General features: G+C 44.3%; 1 protein-coding gene across 1 annotated transcript in view; it reads left to right on the top strand.

Moving 5' to 3' along the window:
- The window catches only part of cacna1g (calcium channel, voltage-dependent, T type, alpha 1G subunit), a 115,912-nt gene that overhangs the window by 43,450 nt on the left and 60,067 nt on the right, over nt 1-12,395 (top strand). The window contains exons 11-15 of the mRNA XM_062378738.1: nt 4,540-4,627; nt 5,698-5,879; nt 6,370-6,690; nt 7,624-7,803; nt 8,324-8,424. Of these exons, the coding sequence (XP_062234722.1) occupies nt 4,540-4,627; nt 5,698-5,879; nt 6,370-6,690; nt 7,624-7,803; nt 8,324-8,424 (872 nt within the window). The remainder of the gene's footprint in view (nt 1-4,539; nt 4,628-5,697; nt 5,880-6,369; nt 6,691-7,623; nt 7,804-8,323; nt 8,425-12,395) is intronic.

Genomic DNA, 12,395 nt, shown 5'->3' with positions numbered 1-12,395 from the left:
ATTTTCCAGCCCCGGGGTTAGAACACTGCACCAGTGCTGCCCAAAACTCTCCCCGTCCCAGTCCCTGTTTTATCTGGCGGGGGCATAGAGATGTGGTGTATGGGAGGGGGGTGGTGGAGTGGGGCTTTGTGAGAGGCCTCACCAAAGCCAGGATAAATCCAGCCGGACTATGAGATGAGAGCTAAAAAACAGAGCGGGGGAGATCGACTGCATGACTAAGGCTCTTCAGGCAAAACCAGCGCACTCTATGAAATTAGTTCTTTGAAAAGCTGATGGTTCTAAGTGTTGTCCTCATGCCCTCCAATTTTACCCAATTGAATGCCGATCCAGGACTTTTACAATATGCAAATGTTCCGAGATTTGTTTGTTATTAGGTTGAAATACAGTGGGCTACCGAGGGGGGGGGGGGGGGGGGGGGGGGGGGGGCTGAGCATGAGTGCGGTTGTTGGACTCATGGTGAAATCAGGGTCTGTAGATGAAAAAGTTTTGCACTAGTTATTATACTTTATTCTGCTCTATGTGTCGTGTTATATAAAAATTCAAAAACTGTTTAACAAAGTAAGATATCTCTAAGAACGTTGGATATAATTGCTTTCTGAAGAAGAAATTTAGGCCATTTTGTCATTTTTATCCAGCACAAAATAAATAGTGATAACTTTATTGGTTCTTTTCTGTTTGATCAGGCACGACCATTCGGTTCAATTTGTGATTTGTCCAATACTTAGCTTTACAACCAAACATCTGCTAAACGCTCACACACTGAAATAGATGGTTTATTTCAGAAATAATACACATGATAAACATAAGCATGTTGTGGGCATGTCAACAGGCTAACCTTAGCATTTAGTATTAGCCCAGTTTCACAGAGCAACTAGGGTATACTCTAGTAATCAGCCAAGCTAGTAGCTCATGACCTACTCTCAAATTTTCTCTTGAAAAGATTTGAACGGATATATTTCAAATGTATATTCCAAAAATAGCTATTTTATTTATTTTTAAAAGAAGAATCAAATGAGTTTTTAAATTAAATTGAATATTGTCTTGTGCAAACAGATCTATATATAAATGAAACCGTGCACATTTAATAATTACATCCCCGGACTTCCATGGGTACCTCTATTATTGTGGATGTCATTAAAGACTTTGTTAGTTTAGAGGTTTTCTGTGACATCCAATTCTGGCTGGTGAGGCGCCAATGTACACAGACACACACAACAACGCACACACAATAACCCCCCCTTCCTGCTATCAACAGCCACCCTCCGTCTCCCATTTACACCCTCTCTGAAGCGATGTAATTGAAATTCCCCGGTGTACTGCTGGTGTCTATTATTGTCTGGCTATCAGCAGCAGGCCTAGTCTTGCCCATCTCGTGCCCCCACAACCATGCCCAAATTGGGGTGACAGAGTATAAACAAGTTATCTAAACAAACCGGTTATTTCAAGACCAGGGATTTCCCTCGAGTCCTGTGCCCCCCTCTGCTCCAAAGCTATCATCTCCACCTTTCCTTTCTCTCGTAAAATCTCACTTGTCCATTGCTTGGTGAGAACACTTTTAGCTCTGCAATCTTTACTCAAGTCCCTCACACAGTGTGCAGCCCCATCCTACTGTAAGCACACAGTCAGAACAATAATCCTTTTGGATTAGCATTACAACCGAATGTAGACTCTTTGGGCGATCGGTCCTCCCACCAGTCCTATTTAATTTCGCCCCCTCCTGAGATGCATTAATCCGTAAAAAAGAAAGATAAGCAAAACGTGTAAGTATTGTTCAAGTTGTAGCTGCGCAGCAAGGTTTCTTTTTTTTCCTTCATTCCAGCTGGATACATCTTTTAGAGGATACGTTTTATGACGAGCAAATAACAAATTAATATCTGCCACAGATGTTGTATAAACTTGAAGGTGAAGAAGAGACACTGAGAAGATGATGCAGAACGCCATTACGAGAGAAAAGAGAGGTGTGAGAGAACAGAATCAGAGAGTATAGAGAAGGACGGGGTGCTGATCAGATCCCTTACAGTTCAGCGCTTCCAAACTGCACCACACACCGCTGCCCATGAAGGGATTATGGCTGAGGAGATCTCTAGAGTTTGTATTGCTCAGTCTGTATTGGCCAGCTCGTGCTATACCTATATCAAATATTTATACAACTGCTGCATGCATATATAGGACCAGGCTGGAGAATATAGGTTTTTTTTGCTTTTAGTATTTATCACGTTAACCATAACCCATCTGCTTTAACACCTTACCCATACAAGAGAACGGCTCATTGGGGAGCTGGAGCAAAAGTGGTCTCTTAAATGAAATGTCTGCTTCTACCGAATACCACAAACTGCTGCAGGAAGAAGAATTGGAAAAAATGATGATGAGCTGCGCAGATATTATTTTATTACTGCACCAAAAGATTAGCTTGATTTTAGACTCCATATGCAGGTCCAATATTCTGGATGCCTTATTATCTGCAACATGAAGCTTTTTCTGTTTTGCTTGATTCTAACTGCACCAGAGATGTGCCATATTAAATGGACATCAGTAAAAAGTGATATCTTAACATCATTTGTACAGACAGATAATTTACAGTTTACAACACTGACGCTGCACATCCACAAAACGTCCCTGATGATGATTTGACCCAAATCTGACATTGTTTACTACATTAGGTCTTTGTCCACCATAACAAATGAAGAAAGATGTAACTGATCCTCCTATAAAATGACTTGCACTAAGCAGTTGCTGGAGGAAGACTTTGCCTGCCTCCCCACACTACAGCTGGGCTGGTTGAGCCTAATGAATCACAGGGAAGCTTATGATGCTCAGAAAAATATATTTACTGTTTTACAGGTGCTCCTTTTCCAGTTATGGGAAAAGGCTTTTTGGATAAGCATGGAATATGTAATATCCCTGTGCAGCCTAAAAGTACAAATAAAGTACATTGTCTTTTTGTAGATACATAAAATGACAAAACATGATTGAACAAGCATTGCAGTACATTTAACATTGAACATATGATGATCTCACCACAACAGAATCAGTGATGACCGATGCAATTTCAGTGAATGTTGTGCCCCAGAGGAAGCGCTTGTCATAAAGAGAAAAGGTCCAGACCCAGAACATTGAATCACACCATAATGTAAGGGAGAAAATGAAGAGACATAGTCGTTGGCACTGCTACTATTACTTGTTGCTGTCCTTATCATTATAGTAACAATGGAAAACCAAAGCTTAAAGAAAAAAGCATGGCTGACGGTCAATACATTCCTAGAAAAAATCTGTTCTTGATTAATCAGGTAGCCTCAGGTACCTCGTGTTTCCTGCTGTGAGCCAAGATGTTAGAATAGAATGAGTCACTGTGATAAATAAGTAGCTGCAGGAACGTGATGAGCACGGCAACCACAGCCCTCTCCTGGTAGCCCTTGAGATGATTGGATTGTGAGTTCATTAGCATTCGCTCCCTTATTCCAAATTTTGCCCTACTTCACAGGTCGGGGGAGATTCAGTCCGGGGCATACAGATTGTACCTTTAAGTGCGAGACAAAAATGCAAATTGGCATCCTAAACCATACCCAACATGCCTCCAGTAAACTAAAGTACAATATGCAGCCCATCCACACCCACTTTGTCTTCCTCTTGCACTCGTGAAGTGCCACTAGCAAGAAAGTCATTTGTTAGTTTAGAAAGTGGTGCATGCTGATTAGGTCCCGGGGCTTTTCGGCATACATTCTATTCACTCTGCTACAACACAGATCTGACTTCACCGGGTCGGCACTCTATTCATCCGGCATCCACCTGGATATTTATGGAGTCTGCAGGCTCTGGCATAGCGCAACACACACAAGCAGGAATGCTGAGGTTCACTGCAGTGGGTTTGCGAGTGGAAGCCAGCAAAAAGCGCGGCTGCAAGAGGGGAATTAAGAGCTGGTCAAATGTCTGTCACATATAGGGAGAAGGGTTAGAAATATGTCAAATTTGGGATATTGAGACATTTCATATGATAGAGAACATGATGATTTACACATCGCCTCTCACCACTGTGAAGTTTGTTTTATGGTGTGTCGTGTGTTTGTGCATGCGTGAAAATGGTAGAGCTAGAAACCACACTGAAGCTCCTCTGTAACTGTTTATGGGTCACGGCGAGTTAGAGCCTGTGTAACGACAAAGCCGGGTCAATACACCGGCCGTGTTCTGTCAGAAAAGTGCATTTTACTGATTGTGTTTCCGTGTGGTTCCACATTCTCACTCTCCTTGCATGCCAACACTTTACTTAGTTGTTCTTTATCTCTCTTCATATGTGTCCTTTAACCTTTGAACTCTGACCGGGGAGACCACGCCCTTCGCCCACATGCCCACAGAGAAAGGTTCCCTTTAGGTCAGATTTGGGCTGCGGCTGATGTGACATGCGGATGAGGACGCAGCCGAGCAGGGATCTGTGTTTAGAGGCAGCTTCAGCCCACCTGCTATCTGTTTACCCAGAACCCAGAAAAAGGACACCTTCAACAGGTGTTCTCCTCTAACACTGTGTGTGTGTGTTTGTGCATCAAGGGAGATTCCCAGCCGGGTTCAGAGATCGGTTCCATCGCACGTTTGGAGGATGTGAACGACAGCAAGAGGGATTCATCGGCTTCTGCAGGTGAGACACGTGCACACACTGTTTGTATATTACACACATTGCAGGGCTGCACTACTTTATTGACGCTATAACAGGAACGTGGAGCACTGACCTCAACCCTCTGGGATTTTCAAAGCCCCTTATTACAAGCATTTGGCAAAACTGCATTTGCACAGTTAACTGCTGACATTTTCCCTCCCTTGTCTCTGTTACATCCCTGCACACTGTGGCGTGTTTCTTTTCAAATGCATGTAAAAATGGTTTTACGCAGCAGCAAGTTACAGTACAGGCCTGAGGCATGTATAGTCAAACCCGTGCAAACATCACCCCACTTGATCTATGGTTGCGAGTCTCCTGGTCTCAGTGTTTCCCCCACTTGTCTCTGAGCTCACTCCGCAGGCACGTGGCTGGCTGTGTCCTAGCGCAGCATCAAACGAGTACAGCAAGCTCATCCATAATTCCTCACACGCCAGCTCCCATCCCCTCTAATTACTGTTCAGGCTGAAAAGCCCAGTGGAAATACTACTGTATGGAGTGCAACCCGCAGACAGACGGTATCATCTCCTCCTCAGCCTTCACATGCTCTGTGTAAAACTGCTTACATAGCTCGGAGAGCCTTATATACATGTTCAAGCCCCGGATAAAGGTTTAAAGATGGCTGAATTAAAGTTATTAAAGCTGCATTCCCCTCCGCATGTCATTCATTTGTGTTGCTGCCAAACATAATATTCTCTTCTGCACATCCCAGAAGATTAATGCCCTCCTGAAATATTCATGTTGCTCAATAACAGTATGAGGCATCCATTTTAAATACGCTGCGCTGAGTTACTGAGGCTGCACTGTACTGCAACCCCCCCCCCCATGCACCACCTCTCCTGCCTCTTCTTCTCTTTTTATTTTTTCAATGAATTTAGCGCTTTCTATTTCCTCTCTTTTGTTCCCAATCAACTTTTATTTTGTTCCTCTCACCTCTGTTGTTTTCCTTCTCAACGCCGTCATCTTCAGTCTGTTCATCTTATCATTATATCCTCTCTTCTTTACATTTTACTCTGTTGTTTCTTCTTCTTCTTCTTCCCTCTTTTCTTTACTAGTGGTGCCTGTCAATGGTCATGTGGACCTGAAGACCAGCCTGACACCACCTCTAATTACTCACACGGCCGCCACCCCCATGCCAATACCCAAGTTGCCAGTCGGAGGTGATCCCATCCTGGGGTACGAGGCCCGTCGAGGCAGCAATGTGTCCGTAGACCCAGCCTGCTATGACAAATCACAGGTTAGTGCATTTATTATTATTATCCATATATCCCTAAAGCATGTGGCAGTTCTCAAGTGTAATATGGGATGTCACAAAGCCAACATTAATACATGTGTAAGGAGATAAGTGCCAGGCATTACCCCCAGCCCTTTCTTCCCCCCCGCTGTACCGCTGAGCGTCTCTCTGGATTCATTGTATGTGTCCATGATAATGTGATGAGGTCACAGTGATTGATGATGATTACTGTGGCATGCCAGTCGGACAGTCTGCTTACCGCTGCCACTCTTTATTTGACAAACTGATTAGCAGAATAAAGACTTGGGGGAATAAGTCTGGTTCCCTACATCTGCTCCTGTCTGTCTGTCAGTGTAAATCTTAATTCAATTGAGCTCACGTCATGCCAAGGCAATCCAGTTCCGCTTGGGTATTTGCATGAAATAACCATACACGAGTAGTAAGACACAAGATCAACCTTTTTTCTTCCCTCTCCTTTCACTTCCTTCTCCAGACCAGTGCCCGCAGTGCTTCGCCTCACGCCCCTTGGACCGCCGGCAGCGGCTGGACAAGCCGCCGATCCAGCTGGAACAGCCTGGGCCGCGCCCCGTCGCTCAAAAGGCAGAAGCGGCAGTCTGGGGAGCGCCGCTCGCTCCTCTCCGGGGAGGGCGGCTCCAGCTCGGAGGATGGCGAGGGTGGAGGTGGGATGATGGAGGATGACAACACCTCCCTGGCCAGAACGGACTCCATGTCGCAGAGAGGTCCCCGACATCGGAGGATGGAGTCGGTGGAGACTCGGAGCTCCATGGATCTGCCACCTGATGCTCTCCTGCAGGTAGACGCCGCCCCCGTCCGTCCGTCCCCTGTCCCCGCCTATCAATCAGCTTTCACTGAATACTGGAGTACTGTGGAGAGAGTGACTCTTGACTTGGAGCAGTAACCAAATATGTTGGCTTGATTAAGCTGCATAAACTTGCAGGTTTTAGTGTGCATCTTTAAATTATATTGTCTTACATTGACTTTTATGGCATTCTTCTTCTGTTACTGCATTGGTTTCTCCTATTAGTCACAGGGCCACGCTAGCAGCATAAGCCACAAACACAAAAAAACACATCACTGACAAATATAACTCTAGACTATTAACATATTTAACAGTGATATGACAGAAAATGTAACATCCAGTGCCCATTCAACATGCCGAAGTTTTCTTGGCCAAAATAACCCCTGACAGCTGATTAATGTTTTAAGAGAATACGGCACATAATATATGAAAGTATGTGAATGGCAAAACCACTATAAATAACTTTGAGTGCTGAGAAATATAGACCTCTCTGTTTTTGTTTTTTTTTAACTATAACTGCTGTATGGCAGTTTTCTCTTCTCTTGTGCCAATACACAACAATATTCATGCAGGTTTCTTTCTCACAACCAAAGGCTGCAGCAGACACATCTTTACAAAATAAATCCTCCCTCTGGCTGAAGGAGTGTTTATCAGTAAACCCACCTGCTGTCATCTCTGGCTGGAAAGGGAATCTGCATTCACTCAGTTCCCGGTGATTCATCAGGGGAGAACCCTGCTATATGGCTAAAAGGGAAATTGCTTTATGGCGCTTCCATGATAATGCTGCGCTCCCAAAGTGGTTATTGTCTTCGCAAAGCCAAAGACAATAAGGAAACAAAGAGACAGTGTCACGTTGGCATTTACAACCATTAATGTATGCGGCATATATTAAGATGGCAATATTTCCTTCCCTTTCTCCTTGTGTAGGTGCCCTTCCTGTACCGCTCAGCAAGCATGCACAGCTCCAGACCCCCCTCACTGGGCGCCCTGCGGCCCCCCGAGCACAACGACTGCAACGGAAAGGGCTCTCTGTCCGCCCTGGGCCCGACACATGTCTCGCTGGAGGAGAACACAGAAGATGACAACGCAGAGGAGGAGCCCAACCTGGTCAGTATGTGTGCATGTGTGCTGTTTCGTTTATGTCCATCTTTGTGAATGAAGCCTGTTTTCACCTTGGTTTAAAGGAAAGAGAGAAAGAAACCGAGGAGCTGTAACAGTCTAAAAGTTAGTTTTAACCAATGGCCATACGTATCATGTGAAATATTTCTTAAAATCAAACTCTCTACAGTATTTTGTATATTAAAAGTTTGATAACAAATTCTGAGTCTCAAGGGGGCATCTTTTCGAAATTTAATTCAGATAATACATTTATTAATAATCTCAGCTGAGATATCATAACATGTGCATTTTGCATTAAGCTGAACTCCCTTCGTATTTGTCTGTAGGTGCCTTTTTTAATGAACCTTGTTTGAACCATATGTATGACTTTGTATCCCTGAATGAAACAGAGTCCGGTCCAATCCAGCGAGTTCTGTCTGTGGGTGTGATTGTAGGCTCACTGTCTGAAACAGGGGAAATTGTGCACTCATGAATAATGAACGCACTGTCCACTTTTAACTCTGCGCAGGGTCGTTTTGCCAGATTGGTCCTCTGGCTGGAGAAGAAGCAGCCTGAGTGGTGTCGACAGAGAGACACCTGGTCACTCTACCTCTTCCCTCCAGAGTCCAGGTAGTATTCACGCCTCCGCTCGCTTTTTTAGTGTTCTTACAATATTGTTAATGGAAGTTTACGGGTACTGGTAGTTATGAAATTAGTTCAGTGTCCGTTCTAAACCTGCCTGTTCTGAATGGGCTGTTAGCTCGGCCTGTGGTGATGCTGGTTGCAGGTCACTTTCTGAAACTGGAAAAGGGGCCTGCAGTACTTGAGCCGCTGTAAGTAAAGACCTGCTGTTGGACTCAGTCTACAGAACCCTGGTACTGCTCCACCCACCGCTGCTGCTCAAAGAGCTGTTCACCTGTTTATTCAAAGTTCAGTGAAGCTGGACTCACACATGACATACCTCTATATGTTGGTTATCTATATGTTCCAAGTGTTACCTGCATGTTTTCATGAATTTAAATGTGCTTTATAAATGATTAGTAACCATTGGCCCAGGACTTTTCAAAACATAGTTTTCTTGTAAGAGTACATAAAAGACTGAGCCATCTTATTTATAGGGAAAGACTGCATTTGACTGACATCCCATGATGCTGGATGTAAAGGCAATTTGTGTCCTCCTCCCTCTCCTGTTCCCTCCCACGTTCTCACTTCACAAGTCTCTTTTATCGGCACATTTCTGCCATGTCAGGGGTGAGTAAGCAGCAGCAGAGCGAGGAATGGAGTTTCTCCTGCTGGGTGCTGCGTGCTATCTCGGCCGCGTGCTGCTGAATCCTACCCCCCCACCAACACCACCTTTTTCCCCCCCCTTCGGTCGTCCTCCTCCTTTTCCTCCTCCTTCTGGGTCTTTGATGCTCCTCATGCCGCGTGCCTCTGAGGATGCTGAGCAGAGTGCCAGCCCCCATCCTACCGTCACAGCACTGCATGCTAATTAAACATCAAACAAGTAGCCCCCCACCAATCACCACTCACCAATTGGGATCTTACCATCAGCCTTCACCGTTGTTGCAGTGTAACCATTCCCACTGTGGATGTTTGAAATATGGTGGCTCACACACAGTCCAAAGTGCTTCTGTGTGCACATGACCTGCTTTTGATTATAAAACTGCTGCATATTAAACACACACATATTGACTTTGATCTGGCTTCTCTGCTTATTCGGTCAAATGTGTTATCAGCACAATAATATCGATGCTTACAAGTTCATTGGTGCAGTATCTGTGTGGGCGGGCACAGGCAGTTAAGCAGCTGAGGGCTGATGTTGATTCAACCATGGTGTCTTGTCCACGTCCTTGGATATCTGCTGCAGTGGTGGACCGCTGGCAGCCTGTGGCCAATAATATCTGTCCTGCCAGATCATTTTGATGATTTTCATCTTACCATATCAGTCCCCAGACATTTACAGGAGCTGCTTTCCTTGATTTCTATCAGCATCATTGATAGAATCATATCCTGTTTGGCAATTTGTCTTCAAACATCAAAATGTTTGTTAAATTGCTGCAATGCATTAAATTTAGCTAAATAACAAAGCTTTATTTTGAAATTTAAGAACTTTGGTCTGTAAATGACTTTACATACCTCTAAAATAGATGAAATGTATTGTATGAAAACATAAGAACAGATAAATAAATCATTTAAATTGGAATATAAACCACACACGTAGACAGCAATGAAGGAAATTCTGTTTTATTTTATGAAAAACTTTGACTATAAAATCCTCTTTGCAGAAAAACAGGTAGGATGAAGTTTTTAACTTCACCCTGAACCACATGTTGTTTATGAAAAGCTCTGCACACAACATCCAACACACAAACAATGAAAAAGTGACTAGTCTCACAAAATTGAGGTGAATAAGTCCTATAGAAAAAGTAAAATCACTGGGATCAAGCCAGCAGCAGTGTCAGCATTAATCCTCTCCCTGTGGATTTCCATTATTTAAACACAGTGCTTCTGTCAATTTGAGCCCTTTCCAAACTTTTTGACGGTTCTCCTCTCTGCTTCTGTATTACATATTTGGAAAAAGGTTAATAGGAAAAGCTTTCTGTAACGTGCTGTTGTTCTGAGTAAGAAAACTGAAGGTGCTTGGCTCAGACGGGGCTTTTAGCTGCCTTTCAATCACAGCGAGCTCCGTGGTTTGGCCGTCGCCGAGAGTGACACTGAGGACACAGGCTCTGCTTGGCTCCCACCGCTGTCCTCGAGACACGATGGACGCCCGCCCGTGCTCACAATCACATCGAGACACAGCAGCGTGGTGGGAGGCCGGAGTCCAGCGGCTCTCACACAGTAGAGGGTTCACCGCCTCAACCTGTCTTTGCGCTCGCCGTTGTAACCGCTGCTGCTGCTGATTACTGCAGGGGAAGTTTTTAACGAGCCGAGGAGTGGGCGGGCTTTGTCGCCTAGCTGATCCAGTGGCTGCGATAGATGTGTTCACCTGCGACAACGGGCTCTGTAAGAACAGTGGTCTGTGGGGACCGGGATGTGGAGGGGTCGCTGACGGTTGTGCATGTTGTCCCCGTTTCCTTTGTGTACAGTGCATGATTCGACCCTGTGCAGCTCCACTGGAATTTGAGCAGCAGATAATAAGAAACAAATAAGAATAGAACAAAGAGACAGCTGGGGGAAGTTTCAGACGTACTGTAAACAGTGAACGTAATGATCTGTGGCGTTTTTTTATGTCCAAACTTTCTGTGCTGCTGCTTTTCCAAGTGGTGAAAGTGATTCAGCCGGCATTTGAAGAAAACATCAACTTCTCCCCACATCTGTTGGCTCTTTTCTGTAAAAGGCAGTCGTCCCAACACACAGGAAGTGATGCCGGTTGTGTCTCTGGATTGTTTGGAATGCACAGAACAAGAAGTGTGGTAGCGAGGCGAAGAGCAAAGACATCAAAGATGCCAACAAATGTTTTGTATATGAATATGAAGAAAAAGAAGTTGGTGGACTGTTCAGACTTCAGATGAGAGAATCAGTGTCCAGAGAAAGTTTGTGACATTTGTTTAAAGTATGAAACTAAAGGATATTCAAGTCCAAAAGGTCAGTAAATATCATCAGAAGGGGAAAATGTCAAACCTTGTCACTTGACTTTTTTTGTTTGCTTGCGGTGACTGAGGTTTTAGTGTGAGTGTTTGAACTCAACCTAACAGTCCCCACCCAGACATGGGCCCTTCACATTACGAAGGAGGAGCTGTCACAGGAGGTGCGTGTGTGTCTGTGTGTGTTCACCATGTGTCCTCCCTCCCTCACTCATTTGTCTGCTTCAGGAAACCACCCGTATCCTTGGCAGCTCTGGCGTGCAGATATCAAAGAGGAATTAGCTCATAGAGTCTGTGCAATGTAACGCACAAAGCGCGGCTAGTGTTGACACAGCACTTGTGTCTGTGTTGCCAAATTAAAAACAACAATTGAGAACGTAGTTCAGTCGCTTCCGCTGCCATAAATAACAGGTGTTTCCACTTGTCCCCGTCCTCGTGAGCTAAAAGCCTGGCAACCTTTTTCACGTTGGGTGATGAAAGTCATGCATAATTGATGACACTTTATTCTACTGCGGTTCATTACAGAATTACAGCGTGTGAGACAAGCTCTAAATAAATTGAATGAGATCCTTCATTACAGTGTGTACAGTGTGTTTCAGTAAATGTCCCTGTACGGTATGTAATATTATGACAGGTTTTATGCAGCAAGCTCGGTGGACAATGCTTTATTATTAAACCCATGCCATAACAGCTGAGTGGGACTTAATGACTTTTTTAGCCCAGCTTTCTGACGGCTCTAGCTGCTAGTTCAGCTACTTTACAGATTAACATTTTACATACAGAATGAGATTATGAAATATGATTCAGTGTAGATTAAACTACCCCACAGCATATAGAGCGTAAAATTAGTTCCAACACAACCAGCTTCCACAGTAAAACCTTGATCAAATGAATGCAATAGTACGTATAATCAAGTTATTCATTATCTAAACAGTTTATCCTGAAAGGGTCAAAGCGAACGGATCCCAGCTGGCATTTGGTGAGTGGAGTGAACAAGCAGTAAATTATGAAATA

This window comes from Platichthys flesus, chromosome 20 (assembly GCF_949316205.1).
Source record: "Platichthys flesus chromosome 20, fPlaFle2.1, whole genome shotgun sequence".
NCBI classification, from domain to species: Eukaryota; Metazoa; Chordata; class Actinopteri; order Pleuronectiformes; family Pleuronectidae; genus Platichthys; species Platichthys flesus.
The sequence above is the reverse complement of the archived record's forward strand: the minus strand, read 5'-3'. Positions and strand labels throughout refer to the sequence as shown.